General features: G+C 43.2%; 1 protein-coding gene across 1 annotated transcript in view; it reads right to left on the reverse strand.

The window, feature by feature from the left end:
- The window catches only part of LOC139259473 (interleukin-6 receptor subunit beta), a 113,646-nt gene that overhangs the window by 56,988 nt on the left and 36,143 nt on the right, over positions 1-20,515 (reverse strand). The window contains exons 7-8 of the mRNA XM_070875329.1: positions 6,271-6,403; positions 764-849 (exon numbers count right to left, since the gene is read on the reverse strand). Coding sequence (XP_070731430.1) covers positions 764-849; positions 6,271-6,403 — 219 coding nt within the window. The remainder of the gene's footprint in view (positions 1-763; positions 850-6,270; positions 6,404-20,515) is intronic.

Below are 20,515 nucleotides of genomic sequence, written 5' to 3' on the forward strand. Positions count from 1 at the left end.
TCCTTCTGGCCCTCTGTTCAATTTAAAGTGAATTTCTTTCCTTATTCTTAATTCCAAAATATGTTATTTCATTTGTCTAAATTTCTCCCTTCTAAACCATCTCTTTAGTCACGTGTTGATGTTTCCACTAACTGCTCCTACGCATGGTACCATGAGTAATCATGAGATCATTGCCCTCACGTTCTTGCACTAGAACCTAATTCTTCAGACCTGCTCTGCAAGATTTTCATCTTATTGCTTCCTACATCATTGGTTACTTCTGCTCAATTTCCTTCCTTTTCCAGAGTTTTTTCACCTGCTCTATTATGTCCTTTATCGAAGCACTAGGGAGGCAAAACGACATTCAGTGCTCCCAGTGGCAGCTGCAGAACAAGCCATCATGTGTCTCTGTGTCTCTCATTTCCCCATCACAACCCTTTGCTCCAGAGTAGTGTAGCATTGTTCATGATTTCTATCCTCTGTGCTTGTGTCACTTTTCTCGTCATAGGTGTTAATGCCTGGACATGGCCACACTCACTGGGTTTTCCTGTATTCATTTGTCCTGCTCAAACTACGACGGGCACCCATTTCCTGCTTCACTATTCTTCTGTATCTGTTGATGAAGTTCTTCTGGAGTATACTCTTCATAAATATTTACTCCCTATATATGCTGCACAGTGCAGCCAGCTGCTAATATTTCCTGCAGCTAATAATAACACACGATAATATAGTACAATAAATGGTGCTGTCCCTGTACAGAAGTATTAAAATTAAACATACATACCTCCCAGTGTATAAAAACGATGCGTGTCCCAAGTTGCTGTGATAATTCAGTCACAGGTGAATGAATCTGTGGCATGTCTATAAGCTCTATGATATAGCAGAACATAAAAACATAAGAAATAGGAGCTGGATTAGGCCTTCCAGTCTGCTCCGCCAGTCAATAAGATCATTGTTGATCTTTTACCTCAACTCCACTTTCCCTCACTATCACCATTTCCTTTGGTTCCCTTCGTTTGCAAAAATCTATCGATCTCTGCCTTGAACATACTCAAAGAGTGTTAAAAAAAACAAGCCTGAAGGCTCTGTGTCTCAATGCGAGGAGCATTCATAATAAGGTGGATGAATTAACTGCGCAAACAGCTGTTAACGGATATGATGTAATTGGGATTATGGAGACATGGTTCCAGGGTGACCAAGGCTGGGAACTCAACATTCAGGGGTATTCAATATTCGGGAAGGATAGACAGAAAGGAAAAGGAGGTGGGGTAGTGTTGCTGGTTAAAGAGGAAATTAACGCAATAGTAAGGAAGGACATTAGCTTGGATGATGTGGAATCTGTATGGGTAGAGCTGTGGAACACCAAAGGGCAGAAAACACTAGTGGGAGTTGTGTACAGACCACCAAACAGTAGTAGTGAGGTTGGGGATGGCATCAAACAGGAAATTAGGGATGCATGCAATAAAGGTACAGCAGTTATCATGGGTGACTTTAATCTACATATAGATTGGGCTAACCAAACTGGCAGCAATACGATGGAGGAGGATTACCTGGCGTGTATAAGGATGGTTTTCTAAATCAATATGTCGAGGAACCAACTAGAGAGCTGGCCATCCTAGACTGGGTGTTGTGTAATGAGAAAGGATAATTAGCAATCTTGTTGTGCGAGGCCCCTTGGGGAAGAATGACCATAATATGGTAGAATTCTTCATTAAGATGGAGAGTGACACAGTTAATTCAGAGACTAGCGTCCTAACTTAAAGAAAGGTAACTTCGATGGTATGAGACGTGAATTGGCTAGTATAGATTTGTGAATGATACTTAAAGGGTTGACAGTGGATAGGCAATGGCAGACATCTAAAGATCACATGGAAGAACGTGAACCATTGTACATCCCTGGTTAATAAGGGAAATTAGGGATAGTGTTAAGTCCAAGGAAGAGGCATAGAAATTGGCCAGAAAAAGCAGCAAACCTGAGGACTGGGAGAAATTTAGAATTCAGCAGAGGAGGACAAAGGGTTTAATTAGGAGGGAGAAATAGAGTATGAGAGTAAGCTTGCAGGGAACATAAAAAATGACTGCAAAAGCTTCTATAGATATGTGAAAAGAAAAAGATTAGTGACGATAAATGTAGGTTCCTTGCAGTCACAATCACGTGAATTTATAATGCGGAACAAATAAATGGCAGACCAATTGAACAAATACTTTGGTTCTGTCTTCACTAACGAAGACACAAATAACCTTTCGGAAATACTAGGGGACCGAGGGTCTAGCGAGAAGGAGGAACTGAAGGAAATCCTTATTAGGCGGGAAATTTTGTTAGGGAAATTGATGGAATTGAAGGCCGATAAATCCCTTGGGCCTGTTAGTCAGTATCCCAGAGTAGTTAAGGAAGTGGCCCTAGAAATAGTAGATGCATTGGTGGCTATTTTCCAACATTCTATAGACTCTGGATCAGTTCCTATGGATTGGCGGGTAGCTAATGTAACCCCACTTTTTAAAAAAGGAGGGAGAGAGAAAACAGGGAATTATAGACCGGTTAGCCTGACATCGGCAGTGGGGGAAATGTTGAAATCAATTATTAAAGATGTAATAGCAGCGCTTTTGGAAAGCAGTGACAGGATCGGTCCAAGTCAGCATGAATTTATGAAAGGGAACTCATGCTTGACAAAATCTTCTAGAATTTTTTGAGGATGTAACTAGTAGAGTGGACAAGGGAGAACCAGTGGATGTGGTGTATTTGGACTTTCAAAAGGCTTTTGACAAGGTCCCACACAAGAGATTATTGTGCAAAATTAAAGCACATGGTATTGGGGGTAATGTATTGACATGGATAGAGAACTGGTTGGCAGACAGGAAGCAAAGAGTAGGAATAAACAGGTCCTTTTCAGAATGGCAGGCAGTGACTAGTGGGGTACTGCAAGGTTCAATGCTGGGACCCCAGCTATTTACAATATACATTAATGATTTAGACGAAGGAATTGAATGTAATATCTCCAAGTTTGCAGATGACACTAAGCTGGGTGGCAGTGTGAGCTGTGAGGAGGATGCTAAGAGGCTACAGGGTGACTTGGACAGGTTAGGTGAGTGGGGAAATGCATGGCAGATGCAGTATAATGTGGATAAATGTGAGGTTATCCACTTTGGTGGCAAAAACAAGAAGGCAGAATATTATCTGAATGGTGACAGATTAGGAAATGGGGGAGGTGCCATGGTACACCAGTCATTGAAAGTTGGCATGCAGCTACAGCAGACAGTGAAGAAGGCAAATGGCATTTTGGCCTTCATAGCGAGAGGAATTGAGTATAGGAGCAAGGAGGTCTTGCTTCAGTTGTACAGGGCCTTGGTGAAGCCACACCTTGAAGATTGTGGTCTCCTAATCTAAGGAAGGACATTCTTGTTATTGAGAGATTGTAGCGAAGGTTCACCAGACTGATTCCCGGGATGGCAGGACTGACATGTGAAGAAAGATTGCATCGAATAGGCTTATATTCACTGGAATTTAGAAGAATGAGAGGGGATCGCATAGAAACATATAAAATTCTGATGGGATTGGACAGGTTAGATGCAGGAAGAATGTTCCCGATGTTGGGGAAGTCCAGAACCAGGGGTCACAGTCTAAGGATAAGGGGTAAGCTATTTAGGACCAAGATGAGGAGAAACTTCTTCACTCAGAGAATTGTGAACCTGTGGAATTCTCTACCACAGAAAGTTGTTAAGACCAGTTCGTTAGATATATTCAAAAGGGAGTTAGATGTGGCCCTTACGGCTAAAGGGATCAAGGGGTATGGAGAGAAAGCCGGAACGGGGTACTCAAGTTGCACGATCAGCCATGATCATATTGAATGGTGGTGCAGGCTCGAAGGGCCGAATGGCCTACTCCTGCACCTATTTTCTATGTTTCTATGTTTCAACGACTGAGCATCCACAGAGTTAGAGAATTTCAAAGATTCGCAACCCTCTGTGTGAAGAAATTTCTCCTCATCTCAGTCCTAGATGGCCAACTCCTTATTCTGAGACTGTGACCCCCCCTAGTTCTAGACTCCCCAGCCAGGGGAGACATCCTTCCAGCATCTATTATATCAAGCCCCTTAAGAATTTGACATGTTTCAATGAGATCACCCCTCATTCTTCTAAACCCTGAGAAATATAGGCCTAGTCTACTCAATCTTGCCTCGTAGGACAATCCCTCCATCCCAGAAACAAGAACTGTTTTTCAACTTCACTCTATGAAGGTAATCGTGCATTCCCAGTAATCTGTTATGAGCCACTCTTTGTGCTGTTCAGGAAAGTTTCCAGTTAGACCTCTGTTGGTTGGAAAAGCAGATTAGTTTGGGCATCCTGCAGTGTCACGCTATGCAAAGGCTAATCCTATGGGGCATAGCTGCTAGTGACAATTCCTCCCAGCTTTTTAACAATGATAATCAGTGGAGACATTAACCATTAATCCTCTCCTCCGTGTAAAAACGTAAAGCTATATTTATTTACCTTTTTGATTGATGACTTGATAAATGTAAAATTATTTTTCATTACACCTGTGCCCAGGCTTTTATCCTCAGTACTGGAAAACTGGTTTCCATTTCAAATTAAAATAGAAAAAAGGTGGAGTCTATGCTGCAAGATGGCTTTCGTTTCTGTGGTACTCTGGCACGCAGACCAAGCTGATTCGTAAGAATAATTGGATAAAGTACAATTTTCAGTCAGGCCATTTTGTTCACGTGCCTTTTTAAGTTATCTCTAATCAAAAGTCGTGCAGTGTTGACAAATCCTATAACTCTCCTGCGAATAAATCTAAGTGAATAATATCAGTCCCAATACATCCCACATCCTCACCACATTTAAAAGGTGCTTGGATGGGCACTTGAAGTGCCGTAACCTGCAGGGTTACGGACCTAGAGCTGGTAAATGGGATTAGACTGGATAATCTCTTGGTGGCTGGTGCAGATACGATGGTAAATACTGCAGGGAATTGAATACGGTCAGGGTGATCTCCTGGGCTAGTTTTGATCGCCTGCATAGGTCGGAGAGGAATTTTCCCAGATTTTTTTCTCCCAATTGGCCTGGGTTTTTATCTGTTTTTTGCCTCTCCCAGGAGATCACATGGCTCCGGTTGGGATGGAGTGTAGAATGTTGCGGTGCAGGAGGTGTCGTAGTTGTGTGGGGCGGACTGGTTGGGCTGGGTGCTCTTTACCTTTCCGCCATTGTTCATAGGTTTATATGTAACCTTCAGGGCTGCTGACCAAGGGCCGTGTGGCTCTTTGAAAGCTGGCGCGGACACGATAGGCCGAAATGGCCTCCTTCTGCACTGTAGATTTCCATGTTTCTATGTTTCTAAATCAAAACAGTTTCATATGGAATTAATTATATATGGCAGGTTGCCACTAAGGATTTGCCCAGCAAAGTGAGTATAGTTAATGTATACTTTAAATATGCATCGTCATACACTTTTGCAGCACACCCCTTTAGCTTGGACTTCTCAGAGAACTTGGTTCCATGTCAAGGCACTGCTCTGACGTAGCAATGTGTAAATGTGTGTAATGAACTGTTACTGTAATTGCATGTTGTAACTGGGCTCTGTTCGTACCTGATAGTAATTTAGACAAGTGATAGCTCCAGGAACTTCATAAATTAGTGACCCAGCAACAGATTACCGTGAACTATTTTCAGCTACTAATTAAAACACCTGGGAAGTTGGTTAATGACTGCGGCCAAATCCAAACCGAGAACTAGAAAGAAATAAGGAAAGCTGCAAATGCTGAAAATTTGAATAGGATCACATTTACCGACAAAATGGCTTGTGATATACAGACGGGGAGAGAAACTATATAGACACAGATGGAGATTGTGGAGCTGTGTAAGTTGTGAGGTACAGATCTGATGAAGCTTTATTCTCCCTCTGTACAATACAAGGTTGGTCTTTCGTGTTATTTTTTCAAATCTATTTATTGATTGTCTGATTGCACCAGCCCCTCTCATCAGGGAGTGATCAGCACCAGCTGTGGAGCACATATCAATGGCTTCAAATTTTGCTTGTTCTGGGGAGGCACAATAAATGACAGGAACAGAGGAACAGGAGGCCAATCAGCCACTCGAGCTTGCTCCGCCATTCTATTAGCTAATTGCTGATCTGTACCTCATGTCCATTTACCCATCTTTTCACCATGTCCCTTGATACCCTTACCTTACAAAAGTCTATCGATCTCAATCTTCAAAATTTCAATTGACCCAGCATCCATAGCCTATTGGGGGCTACATACATCATTTTACATTTCATATATCATAACTACTTACCAGGAGGGACATAATATATATTACTCCACAGACTCCAAAAGCTGGTTGTTGAAATAGATTTGCAGCGCATCCGAAACTCATAAGCAGCTAGTTGTTCCAATTCCTGTAGTGTTCCAGGCTGTGAAAAATTAACCTTTAGAAATACAGATGTAATTAGTATTTGTATTATTGCTGCAAAATCTATGATTATATTATTTATCTTATCAAGGTCTTACATGGTTGCATTTGAGTGACGTTACTCATTGTGTGAATTGGAGTCCAACCTTGGCAGGGCACTTGGGTCTGCTAGGTAGGGTGCAATAAGGATATCTTTGGACTTGCCTGGCCCCTAAGGTGTTTGGGAGGACAGAAAGGTGCTCACTCGTTATTCTTGTGCAGCTTCCAGCTCAGGGGGTTGGAAAGAGTCAGGTTGTGGGGGTAGGGGGGCGCGGTGCGGTCAATGGAGTATATTTGCAGGAATGGCCCGTACCTGAATCAGATGTAAGTACTCAACAGAATGAGCAATGGCCAAAAAATGGCAAATCGGAAAACTAATAAAAGTCCTGAAATAATGAGGCAGTGCGAGAAATGCTGCTGAGATTTTAAGAACATGCAGGAGAAGGGGTCAGAAACTGCTACTGAAATGGCCATGGACAGGAAAAATTCTAAAAGAATTGGTAGAAGTTTAAAAAAAATAACGCAGTCATTATATGAAGGCACAGAATATCGAGAAATATATACTCACTTGTCATTCACCATGAAGGGAACAAGGGGTTTCAATGCACATTTTGGTGCACACTGAATTTTGAAATGTATAACTTTCAATATTGACATTCGCACCCATTTCTTGTCACACTTACTATCTGTTGTGTTCAGAATAAATCCACAGGACTGTATTGTAAGCTCAAACTGTTGTGACCTTAGTCTCTTTATTCAGACTCCAGAGTGGAGAAGCAGCATGGTGAATCATCTTTTATAAGCAGGCAAATGGTATGCTGGCCTTCATAGCTAGGGGATTTGAGTATAGGAGCAGGGAGGTCTTACTGCAGTTGTACAGGGCCTTGGTGAGGCCCCACCTGGAATATTGTGTTCAGTTTTGGTCTCCTAATCTGAGGAAGGATGTTCTTGCTATTGAGGGAGTGCAGCGAAGGTTCATCAGACTGATTCCCGGGATGGCAGGACTGACATATGAGGAGAGACTGGATCGACTGGGCTTGTATCCACTGAGAGGGGAAAACGGGAAAAGCAGTCCCACACACCACTCCAAACCTGAGGAAGGGCAATTTTTAAAATGGCGCCCTCTCCACGGAGACTCGGTGGCCATCCCGCAGGGACCCGTGGCTGACGCTTTCATGCGGCCAGAGGCCTTAGAGAAAGGGGCAGTTTTGGCCCCAAGGGATAACTCCCCTGCAATTCTTCGAAATAATGCCATGGGATGTTTTACATCCACCCAAGAGAGCAGACGGGACCTCAGTTTAACGTCTCATCCAAAAGGCAGACCTCTGACAGTGTAACGCTCCCTCAGCACTGCACTGGAGTGACAGCCTAGATTTTTGTGCTCAAGCCCTTGCAGTGGGATTTGAAGCCACAACTTTCTGATTCAGAGGTGGGAGTGCCACCCACTGAGCCACAGCATACCATTACTGCAGCAGGACAAACATTCAAGCTGCTATTTGCAAAAGCCTAGTTACGCTCACAACCACCAAGGGCTACAATTGGCCTAGAAATTCGTCTCGGGGGGGGGTGGGGGGGTGACACAAAATGGGTGGTATTGAATTGGCCACCCGTTATACTGCCTGCTATACGCAATGCCTGATATTCAATTCCATTGACTGCAGTGAAACTGAATATCAGCTGCTGCGTATAAAGGGCGGTCAATCCGACACCAGGCGTTTTGCACCCCCGCCCAAGAGGAATTTCTAGGGCATTTTTCATCATTGTAACACAAACACCAACTGACACCCAGGATACGCTCCAGGTTGGGCATATGGCGGCCGACATAAACTTCTTGTATTTTAGAAAACCAGCAGCACGGTGACATTGGGCAGCTGTGTCTTACTGTTCAGTGGAAAAGATGAAAGTGCAGGTCATGCTAACCAAATCGTCTGGCACCTGTTTGATCTTCGAATATCACATTAGCTCACACTGCAGAGCTAGACTGCAGTGGAAAAACCAAAAGTACAAGTTGAGGGGAGCTGGATAGTTTTTCAGCAAAAACAACTATTTGAGGTCTTTTACATTTCAAAAAAATGAATGCTCCAATAATTTGAATTAAGTGACTTGGAATTAAGAGTACATTTGATAAAGTCCCACACAAAAGGATACTAGTTAAGTTCAAAGCTGTAGAGATTCAGAATAAATCTTGGGAATGGATACGAAATTGGCTGTCGGATCCCTTGTTTTGGAGTGATTTACATCAATGATGTAGATTCAGAAATTCAATACAAATTAGCCAAAGTTGTAAACAATATCACCCGAGGAGGGGCACTGGAATCAATTGTGGTGGCCCAGAAACTACAGAATGAATTGAACAAAATATGTTAGTGGGCAAAACAGTGGAAGGTGAAATTTAATGTGGACAAGTGTAAAGTCCTACATTTAGGAAGGAAAAATGAGCAACATGTACTCTATGAATGGAATTGAAATAACTAAGGATGAAGTTGAAAGAGACCCAGGAGTCTTAGTAGATTCAATGCTCGACAGATCCAGCCAATGCAGAGTAACAGTCAATGAAGCCAAAGAATGCTGAACTACATTGCCAAAACAGGCAAGTCAACAGAAGTTGTGATCAAACTGTATAGTTATCTGGTCGGATTGCACCTTGAGCACTGTGTCCTGTTCTGCTCGCAGGATTCTTCCAGCACTTGAAGCAGTGCAAAGAAGAGACACGAGTATATTCTCCAGTGTGAAAGGTCAGAGCTGTGAGCAAAGGCTGGAGAAAACCTGTGTTTTTCAGCCTGGAAAGGAAGCATCTGAGAGGGCGCCGAATAGTGTATATAAGATAAGGAAAACGTAAACTAGTTCAAATTAAATGGCTAGTAGAATATAGGATTAAACTTGTAATAAGCGGGACGGATTATCAGAGAGCTTTTCTTCACACAGAAAATGATCAACACTTGGCATTTCCAGATCGGGTAGTGCAGACAAAACCCCCCAATGATCGTGTAAGAAACAATATGATGCCACACTGGAGGGACCGTGGAGTGAATGAATCAAGATGGACCAAACCATTTAAACATCATTAATTATCTTCTGATGGTGTCATCCAAACAGTTCTAATGTCTGATGTATATGACTAGACTTTTAAATGGGGGCTGGAGAATTTCTTAGGACAAAATGCCTAGAATGATACATTCTGTCCTGACTAAGTTAAGCATATTTCCAAACTTATTTTAATGTTGTATCTTTGTGTAGGTAACAGCCTAAGACATGTTCCCTTAAAGGAAAGAATTAGTAGCCAGTAACAGCTAAAGAGAATACCTAGAAAATATACATAAAATAACAACCAGGTTTGTGAATAACCAGTGAGAAATCATGAGGAAGACATTAAAGAGTTAAAGTACTTACAGTACTAACTATGGCACTTACTGCAGCTATTATTAAAAAGCAGCTTGATTTTCTGTGGTTTTAAACTCTCAGTTTTGCATACATTGCATGTTCACAGAATAAGGAACTGGAGGAAGTTCTGTATATGTGTGAAATATGATCAGGCGTAGCTGTTAGCTACTTCACTTCCCTCCTTCACGTGCTTTCAATATAATCTTTATGATGGGCATGAGGTACCATGTTGAGATGATCCAGACACCACAGTGTAAATGGAGCAGGAATTAAAGCAGTACAATTTGTGTCATGCTCCTCAGGTACCTGTGCTAACCATACGCTCAGTCTCCAAGAAGACCTGGGGTGGTGGAACTCCTATGTTCAATGTCCCCGCTCTTGGCCCTCTTCTGTCGATGGCCTTGCAAGAGACGGGAGAGATTCTGCCCCACACGGCTGTCCCAGAGGCCTTGGCATTAGGCTGTGAGCCCGGTGTAGCCAGCTCCCAGCTGACTTTCTGGCTGCTCTGGTGAACTTCTGCTGAAGTTACAGTGGGAGTATAGATACTTTTCTCTACTCGTGATCCTGACTCTCGTTCAAATGTGACAGTGTCACTTGTTGGTCATGCTGTCAGCCTCAATCATTTACAGACATGCCAACTCTCGCGAATTTATCGTCAGAGACATGATTTCTAACTAAAATAAAGCCTGACTCATTGAACTCTCAAATCTCATGATTTTTTTTCTATTGGCGTGATTGGGCCGCTGAAACATTAAGCTTTGTCACTGCTCAGATCTTCTAGACTTCTAGACCAATCATAGCGCAACATTTGTTTGTCAGGTTTCTACTCAAACTAACTTGCAAAATCTGCCCTAACCAGCGCAATCGGACAATGTTTTAGAAAGTAATTAAAAATAAAAATGTTTTGCTTTAAAAAATATTCCATATTGTATTTAAGAGTGGTAACTTGGTGCAGTTTGATTAATACAGCTGAAAATGGGTTTAGCACAAAAAAACCATTTTAATCAAGAGTGCCTAGTCCACCATCAGTGAGTAATCTGATTTTAAATGACTGAAAATGACTTTAAAAAAAAACTATACATAACCATTTCCTAGTTATATTGGAGTACAGTAGCCAGTTTCTTAGTAAATTTTTAAAAATTATATTCAAAAACTTTTAAAATGTGCTTATTAGTGTCCTTGCAGCTACAAAACCAGCTTAATTTTTGAAGCCTCCTTGAAGGCATGCAAGTGAGCTCAATAAGCGGAAACCAATGGTGATTAATTCATTATGGGGGCGTGGCCAGTTTTGTGGGTGGGGCCAGCGCGAACTTCTTTAAACTAGTGCAAAAGATTGTGGAAACTCGATTTACACTGAGCATAATTTGAGCTTGAAATTCTGCGATCTTTTGCGTTGGTTTGGCCGATCTTTGGCCGAAACAGTGCAACTGAGTGGAAACTCCAGGCCCTGTTAGGGTTGTTTTTTGACCATTTGTATGAAAATATTAAAATATTTTATGAATATGTGATGTGTATAAAGAGTGCATATGTAGAGTACATATATAAATATAATGTTGTATGCTAATTAGTATAAATATTTTGTTTGATGTTCCTATTGAATATTATATGTATGTGAATTTTGTATTAATAGATAAACTAAAATAGCCACAGAATTTTATAGTTGTGTTAAGTGTCAGTGTTAGAAATGAGGGTATCTAAAATATATATGGTTATGTGAATGAAATTGTGACACGAATAATACTGTGTTTAGATGATTGTATTAGAACATGAGACAATAGTCTCTTCAGACTAATATTAGAATGGCTGGATAGGTGCTTAGAATCTGCTTATATTTTTGGTTCCCTGCGGATGTTATAACATTCTGCACCATGGCAGTCACATATGACCTTGTTTCCACGCTAGCTATCTGCTGTTTATGTACTGGGAAGGTTGTTTCATGTATCTTTAATTTGACCAACTGTGGCCGAACCCCTATGTTTCTTCCATTACTGCTAATAACCATATTATAATGCTAAGTTAGGATTTTGACATTGTTTAACAAAACTGGTTTAAAATGTGTAAATTAACCAGTGTGCGAGAATAGAATGGAAAATATATTTGGGAATTTAATGATTCCTTCCATGGGGTACAATAGTCTGATAATGGAATGAAGTAGATCGTTTTGCATAGCTAAAGCTACATGAACAGCATGAACATAAATAACAAGCAGTTACGAACATCTGAAGGCCAAGAATGACATATCTGACTCCAAACTTGTGAGGATAAGGACGGGAGAGATAGGAGGAAATCCGATGGATAGGCCTTCAGAATCACTACATCAGTGTGACTGTGGGCAGAGGGCTATGTTTATGTTGGTAAGTGTCTAACTGTGGGTGTGTCATGAGGTGGGAAGTACAGCCCAATTTTGTGCCCATTAATTTCAATGAGAAAAACTGAGCAAACCACAAATTGGGTTTAGGTAGTCTTTGCATTTGTATAAGTGGGACAGAAATTCGTCGAGGGAAGGGGTCGGTGGGGCTGGTTTGCCGTGTGCTCCTTCCGCTGCCTGTGCGATAGAGGGGTGATCTTACCGCGCAGGCAGCGGAAGGAGCACACGGCAAACCAGCCCCACCGACCCCTTCCCCCGACGAATGTCTGTCCCACCTGTAATATCGTCTCTGGCTCTCGTATCGGACTGTTCAGCCATCAAAGAACTCACTTTGGGAGTGGAAGCAAGTCTTCCTCGATTCCAAGGGACTGCCTATGATGGTGATGACTCAAGATTATGAAGGTTTATAATAAAAAGAAAAAAAGACTTGGATTTATATGGCGCCTGTAAGAAATTGTGGATTGGAAGAAATAATAGTCTGTTATGGGTTCCCTAGCTCAGCAGTTTGCTTAAGCTGAGGACACACAAGGATTTCAATGATGTCAGGAAAAGAGTTGCACAGAGAGCTGAGTTGTGAGGTCAGAGGGAGAAAAATAGGCCTTCAAGAGATTTAGGAAGGAGCCTTAAAAATAAGCAAGCTGTCTCTTGAAACAACAACAACTTTTATTTATATATAAGAACATAAGAACATAAGAATTAGGAACAGGAGTAGGCCATCTAGCCCCTCGAGCCTGCTCCCCCATTCAACAAGATCATGGCTGATCTGGCCGTGGACTCAGCTCCACTTACCCGCCTGCTCCCCGTAACCCTTAATTCCCTTATTGGTTAAAAATCTATCTATCTGTGATTTGAATACATTCAATGAGCTAGCCTCAACTGCTTCTTTGGGCAGAGAATTCCACAGATTTACAATCCTCTGGGAGAAGAAATTCCTTCTCAACTCGGCTTTAAATTGGCTCCCCCATATTTTGAGGCTGTGTCCCCTAGTTCTAGTCCCCCCAACCAGTGGAAGCAACCTCTCTGCCTCTATCTTGTCTATCCCTTTCATTATTTTAAATGTTTCTATAAGATCACCCCTCATCCTTCTGAACTCCAACGAGTAAAGACCCAGTCTACTCAATCTATCATCATAAGGTAACCCCCTCATCTCCGGAATCAGCCTAGTGAATCATCTCTGTACCCCCTCCAAAGCTAGTATATCCTTCTTTAAGTAAAGTGACCAAAACTGCACGCAGTAATCTAGGTGCGGCCTCACTAATACCCTATACAGTTGCAGCAGGACCTCCCTGCTTTTGTACTCCATCCCTCTCGCAATGAAGGCCAACATTCCATTTGCCTTCCTGATTACCTGCTGCACCTGTAAACTATCTTTTTGGGATTCATGCACAAGGATTCATGCACAAGGAACTCAAAAGAGTTTCATGCACAAGGACCCCCAGGTCCCTCTGCACCGCAGCATGTTGTAATTTCTCCCCATTCAAATAATATTCCCTTTTACTGTTTTTTTTCCCCAAGGTGGATGACCTCACAATTTCCGACATTGTATTCCATCTGCCAAATCTTAGCCCATTCGCTTAACCTATCTAAATCTCTTTGCAGCCTCTCTATGTCCTCTACACAACCCGCTTTCCCACTAATCTTTGTGTCATCTGCAAATTTTGTTACACTACACTCTGTCCCCTCTTCCAGGTCATCTATGTATATTGTAAACAGTTGTGGTCCCAGCACCGATCCCTGTGGCACACCACTAACCACCGATTTCCAACCCGAAAAGGACCCATTTATCCCGACTCTGCTTTCTGTTAGCCAGCCAATTCTCGATCCATGCTAATACATTTCCTCTGACTCTGCGTACCTTTATCTTCTGCAGTAACCTTTTGTGTGGCACCTTATCGAATGCCTTTTGGAAATCTAAATACACATCCATTGGTACACCTCTATCCACCATGCTCGTTATATCCTCAAAGAATTCCAGTAAATTAGTTAAACATGATTTCCCCTTCATGAATCCACGTTGCGTCTGCTTGATTGCACTATTCCTATCTAGATTCCCCGCTATTTCTTCCTTAATGATAGCTTCAAGCATTTTCCCCACTACAGATGTTAAACTAACCGGCCTATAGTTACCTGCCTTTTGTCTGTCCCTTTTTTAAACAGAGGCATTACATTAGCTGCTTTCCAATCCGCTGGTACCTCCCCAGAGTCCAGAGAATTTTGGTAGATTATAACAAATGCATCTGCTATAACTTCCGCCATCTCTTTTAATACCCTGGGATGCATTTCATCAGGACCAGGGGATTTGTCTACCTTGAGTCCCATTAGCCTATCCAGCACTACCCCCATAGTGATAGTGATTATCTCAAGGTCCTCCCTTCCCACATTCCTGTGACCAGCGCTATTAACGTAGTAAAATGTCCCAAGGTGCTTCACAGGAGTGTTATCAGACAAAACAAATAGATTTGACACCGAGCCACATAAGAAACAATTACAGCAGATGACCAAAAGCTTGGTCAAAGAGGTAGGTTTTAGGGCGCGTCTTAAAAGTGGAAAGAGAGATAGAGAGGTGGAGAGGTTTCGGGAGGGAATTCTAGAACTTAGGGCCCAGGCAGCTGAAGACATGGCCACCGATGGTTGAGCAGTTATAATCCAGGATGTTCAAGGGGGCAGAATTTGAGGAACGCAGGCATCTCGTGGAGTTGTGGGGCTGAAAGAGATTACAGAGATAGGGAGGGGCGAAGCCTTGGAGGGATTTGTAAACAAGGATGAGAATTTTGAAATCAAGGCGTTGCTAAACCGGGAGCCAATGTAGGTCAGCGAGCACAGGGGTGATGGGTGATCGGGACTTGCTGCAAGTTAGGACACGGGCTGCCGAGTTTTGGATAACCTCAAGTTTACGAAGGATAGAATGTGGGAGGCCAGCCAGGAGTGCGTTGGAGTAGTCAAGTCGAGAAGTAACAAAGGCATGGATGAGGGTTTCAGTATCAGATGAGCTGAGGCAAGGACGGAGATGGGCGATGTTACGGAGGTGGAAATAGGCGGTTTTAGTTATGCTGCGGATATGTGGCCGGAAGCTCATTTCAGGGTCAAATATGATGCCTATGTTGCGAACAGTCTGGTTTGGCCTCAGATAGATGCTAGGGTGAGGGATAGAGTCAGTGGCTAGGGAACACAGTTTGTGGTGGGGACCAAAGGCAATGGCTTCGGACTTCCCAATATTTAATTGGAGAAAATTTCTGCTCATTGAGAGGGCAACAAGACATTCAGACAGAGATAAGGAAGAAAATGACCTCATAGGTACCCTCTCTCCTGTGATTGGTCAACTGAATGGGTAAAAAATGATTGCTGTAAGGTATCCACCGGCCCGCTGAAATAAGATATAAAAACGGGCAACCGAGAGAGAGAAACAGGCAGACTGAGGAGAGAGTTTCCTCAAGGTGGACCTCATGCGGGCTTTGGCCTAACACCTCCACCAGCTCAGGATCTGTTCAGAGACCACCATTCTGCCATAATGTCCGTCCATTCTGTTCCAGAGCCGTAGATCGTTCTCATCTGTCACAGGTTGTATGTCCCACTATATCTATCCCAAACACGTGTTGTATCTGATTATGCTTATAACTGCCGCTCCTTAATAAAATGCCTCACAACTCCCAAGACCTTTTGGGTAATCTGTGTGTGACCTGTGATCCAAATCTTACAGTGGTGTCAGAAGTGGCATCACAGTGTTGGGAGTTGTAAGGTTCTGGTTCGAGGACCGGGGAGACTTGGTCGACCGCTCGTGATTGTCGCTTAGGCTGGGTAGGAGACTCTCTGAAAGAAGGGAGACTGAGAGAGAGTGTTAAAAGTAAAAGCAGAAATAAAATGGCGTTGACATATCACCGGGAACAGTTAATAGTCGGCCTGAAAGGAAAAGCCAGTGCTTCTGCAGCGATGAATCTTCTAAAAATTCTAGAAGATAGCAACCGGGACTATGATTATATTCTTGACAGATTCTCTGAGGATGTCCAGAAAAGCAAACTTAAACTGAAAAAAGGTCGAGGTAAGTTAGCTTACAGAGCATACTTGTGCATTGTACAGTTAAACAAGAAAACCAAAGACTTAAAAGAACAGATAGACAAGTTGCAAGAAGAAAGCAACAGTTGGCAGGAAAGCATTTCTGTCCTTCACAACCAGTTACGCTGTGAGCAAAAGGGCCATGACAAAGCACATTGTATGCAAAGACAACTAGATCAAATATTGAACTGCAGGCAGAAAATACCAGATTGGGTGAGGAGTTAGAGGATGCAAGAGGCGTTTTAAGGGAATTAAACAAGTGCCAAATCATCGCCTCCCCCAAAGCAGACCACATCCTGTGTTTAGATAAAATCCGACAGCTCCGGGCACAAATCAGCCAACAAAGGCAGTAATGGCAGCTGTGCCAAAAATCAAACCAAGAGATGCCGGTCCTTGTTGAGACAATATAGCTGAGGACTCCACTCCCTCTGATCCCTCTGCTCCACTTCCAGCGTACCAGGATGGCAAGGTAAGTGAGACAATACCAGTGTGTGTGGTCACCCAAGCTAAGGTAGCAACATAGAAACATAGAAACATAGAAAATAGGTGCAGGAGTAGGCCATTTGGCCCTTGGAGCCTGCACCGCCTTTCAATAAGATCATGGCTGATCATTCCCTCAGTACACCTTTGCTGCTTTCTCTCCATACCCTTTGATCCACTTAACCGGAAGGGCCATATCTAACTCCCTCTTGAATATATCCAATGAACTGGCATCAACAACTCTCTGTGGCAGGGAATTCCACAGGTTAACAACTCTCTGAGTGAAGACGTTTCTCCTCATCTCAGTCCTAAATGGCCTACCCCTTACCCTAAGACTGTGTCCCCTGGTTCTGGACTTCCCAAACATCGGGAACATTCTACCCACATCTAACCTATCCCATCCCATCAAAATCTTAGATGTTTCTATGAGATCCCCTCTCATCCTTCTAAACTCCAATGTATAAAGGAACAATTGATCCAGTTTCTCCTCATATGTCAGTCCTGCCATCCCGGGAATCAGCCTGGTGAACCTTCGCTGCACTCCCTCAATAGCAAGAAAGTCCTTCCTCAGATTAGGAGACCAAAACTGAAAACAATATTCCAGGTGAGGCCTCACCAAGGTCCTGTACAACTGCAGTAAGACCCCCCTGCTCTTATACTCAAATCCCCTAGCTATGAAGGCCAACATACCATTTGCCTTCTTCACCGCCTGCTGTACCTGTATGCTAATTTTCAATGACTGATGAACCATGACACCCAGGTCTCGTTGCACCTCCCCTTTTCCTAATCTGCCGCCATTCAGATAATATTCTGTCTTCACGTTTTTGCCCTCAAAGTGAATAACCTCACATTTATCCACATTATACTGCATCTGCCATGCATTTGCCCACTCATCTAACCTGTCCAAGTCACCCTGCAGCCTCCTAGCGTCCCCCTCACAGCTCACACCGCCACCCAGTTTAGTGTCATCTGCAAACTTGGAGATATTATTCTCAATTCCTTCATCTAAATCATTGATGTATATTGTAAAGAGCTGGGGTCCCAGCACTGAGCCCTGCGGCACTCCACTAGTCACTGCCTTCCATTCTGCAAAGGACCCATTTATCTCGACTCTCTGCTTCCTGTCTGCCAACCAGTTCTCTATCCACGTCAGTATATTACCCCCAATACCATGTGCTTTGATTTTGCACACCAATCTCTTGTGTGGGACCTTGTCAAAAGCCTTTTGAAAGTCCAAATACACCACATCCACTGGTTCTCCCTTGTCCACTCTACGAGTTACATCCTCAAAAAATTCCAGAAGATTTGTCAAGCATGATTTCCCTTTCATAAATCCATGCTGACTTGGTCCGATCCTGTCAAGCTTTCCAAATGCGCTGCTATTTCATCCTTAATAATTGATTCCAACATTTTCCCCACTTCTGATGTCAGGCTAACCGGTCTATAATTACCTGCTTTCTCTCTCCCTCCCTTTTTAAAAAGTGGTATTACATTAGCTACCTTCCAGTATGTAGGAACTGATCCAGAGTCAATAGACTGTTGGAAAATGAGCACCAATGCATCCACTATTTCTCGGGCCACTTCCTTAAGTACTCTGGGATGCAGACTATCAGGCCCCGGGGATTCTCGGTCTTCAATCCCATCAATTTCCCTTGCACAATTTCCCACCTAATAAGGATATCCTTCAGTTCTTCCTTCTCACTAGACCCTCAGTCCCCTAGTACTTCCAGAAGGTTATTTGTGTCTTCCTCCGTGAAGACAGAACCAAAGTATTTGTTCAATTGGTCTGCCATTTCTTTATTCCCCATTATAAATTCACCTGAATCCGACCGCAAGTGACTTACGTTTGTTTTCACTAATCTTTTTCTCTTCACATATTTATAGAAGCTTTTGCAGTCAGTTTTTATATTCTAGCAAGCTTCTTCTTGTACTCTATTTTCCCCCTCTTAATTAAACCCTTTGTCCTCCTCTGCTGATTTCTAAATTTCTTCCAGTCCTCAGGTTTGTTGCTTTTTCTGGCCAATTTATATGCCTCTTCCTTGGATTTAACATTATCCTTAATTTCCCTTGTTAGCCACGGTTGAGCCACCTTCCCCGTTTTACTTTTACTCCAGGCAGCGATGTGTAATTGCTGTAGTTCATCCATGTGATCTTTAAATGTTTGCCATTGCCTATCCACCGTCAACCCTTTAAGTATCATTTGCCAGTCTATTCTAGCCAATACACGCCTCAAACCATCGAAGTTACCTTTCCTTAAGTTCAGGACCCTAGTTTCTGAATTAACTGTGTCACACTCCATCTTAATAAAGAATTCTACCACGTTATGGTCACTCTTCCCCAAGGGGCCTCGCACAACAAGATTGCTAATGAGTCCTTTCGCATTACACATCACCCAGTCTAGGATGGCCTGCTCCCTAGTTGGTTCCTCGACATATTGGTGAAGAAAACCATCCCTAATACACTCCAGGAAATACTCCTCCACCGCATTGCTACCGGTGTGGTTAGCCCAATCAATATGTAGATTAAAGTCACCCATGATAACTGCTGTACCTTTATTGCATGCATCCCTAATTTCTTGTTTGATGCTGTCCCCAAACTTACTACTACTGGTTGGTGGTCTGTACACAACTCCCACTAGCGTTTTCTGCCCCTTAATATTCCGTAGCTCCACCCAAACCGATTCCACTTCATCCAAGCTAATGTCCTTTCTTACTATTGCATTAATTTCCTCTTTAACCAGCAATGCCACCCCGCCTCCTTTTCCCTTCTGTCTATCCTTCCTAAATGTTTAATACCCCTGGATGTTGAATTCCCAGCCTTGGTCACCCTGGTGCCATGTCTCCGTGATGCCAATTACATCATACCCGTTAACTGCTATCTGCGCAGTTAATTCGTCCACCTTATTCTGACTACTCCTCGCGTTGAGGTACAGAGCCTTCAAGCTTGTCTTTCTAACACACTTTGCCCCTTTAAAATTTTGCTGTAATGTGGCCCTTTTTGCTTTTTGCCTTAGTTTTCTCTGCCCTCCAGTTTTACTTTTCTTCTTTCTATCTTTTGCTTCTGCCCCCATTCTACTTCCCACTGTCTCCCTGCATAGGTTCCCATCACCCTGCCATATTAGTTTAACTCCTCCCCAACAGCACTAGCAAACACTCCCCCGAGGACATTGGTTCCGGACCTGTCCAGGTGCAGACCGTCCGGTTTGTACTGGTCCCACCAACCCCAGAACCGGTTCCAATGTCCCAGGTATTTGAATCCCTCCCTTGTGCACCACTCCTCAAGCCACGTATTCATCTGAGCTATCCTGCGATTCCTACTCTGACTAGCATGTGGCGCTGGTAGCAATCCTGAAATTACTACTTTTGATGTCCTACTTTTTAATTTAGCTCCTAGCTCCCTAAATTCGTCTTGTGGGACCTCATTCCATTTTTTACCTATATCGTTGGTACCTATATGCACCACGACAACTGGCTGTTCATCCTCCCTTTTCAGAATGCCCTGCACCCGCTCCGAGACATCCTGGAGTCTCGGTTGCGGCCGCAAAAACGTCTATCTATTTCCTTTAAAATTGAATCCCTTATCACAATAGCTCTCCCACTCTTTTTCTTGCCTTCCTGTGCAGCAGAGCCACCCGCGGTGCCATGAACTTGGCTGCTGCTGCCCTCCCCTGATGGGTCATCCCCCTCAACAGTACCCAAAGCGGTGTATCTGTTTTGCAGGGGGATGACTGCAGGGGACCCCTGCACTACCTTCCTTGCACTGCTCTTCCTGTTGGCCATCCATTCCCTATCTGGCTGTGTACCCTTTACC

Source organism: Pristiophorus japonicus, chromosome 1 (genome assembly GCF_044704955.1).
Source record: "Pristiophorus japonicus isolate sPriJap1 chromosome 1, sPriJap1.hap1, whole genome shotgun sequence".
Taxonomy (NCBI): domain Eukaryota; kingdom Metazoa; phylum Chordata; class Chondrichthyes; family Pristiophoridae; genus Pristiophorus; species Pristiophorus japonicus.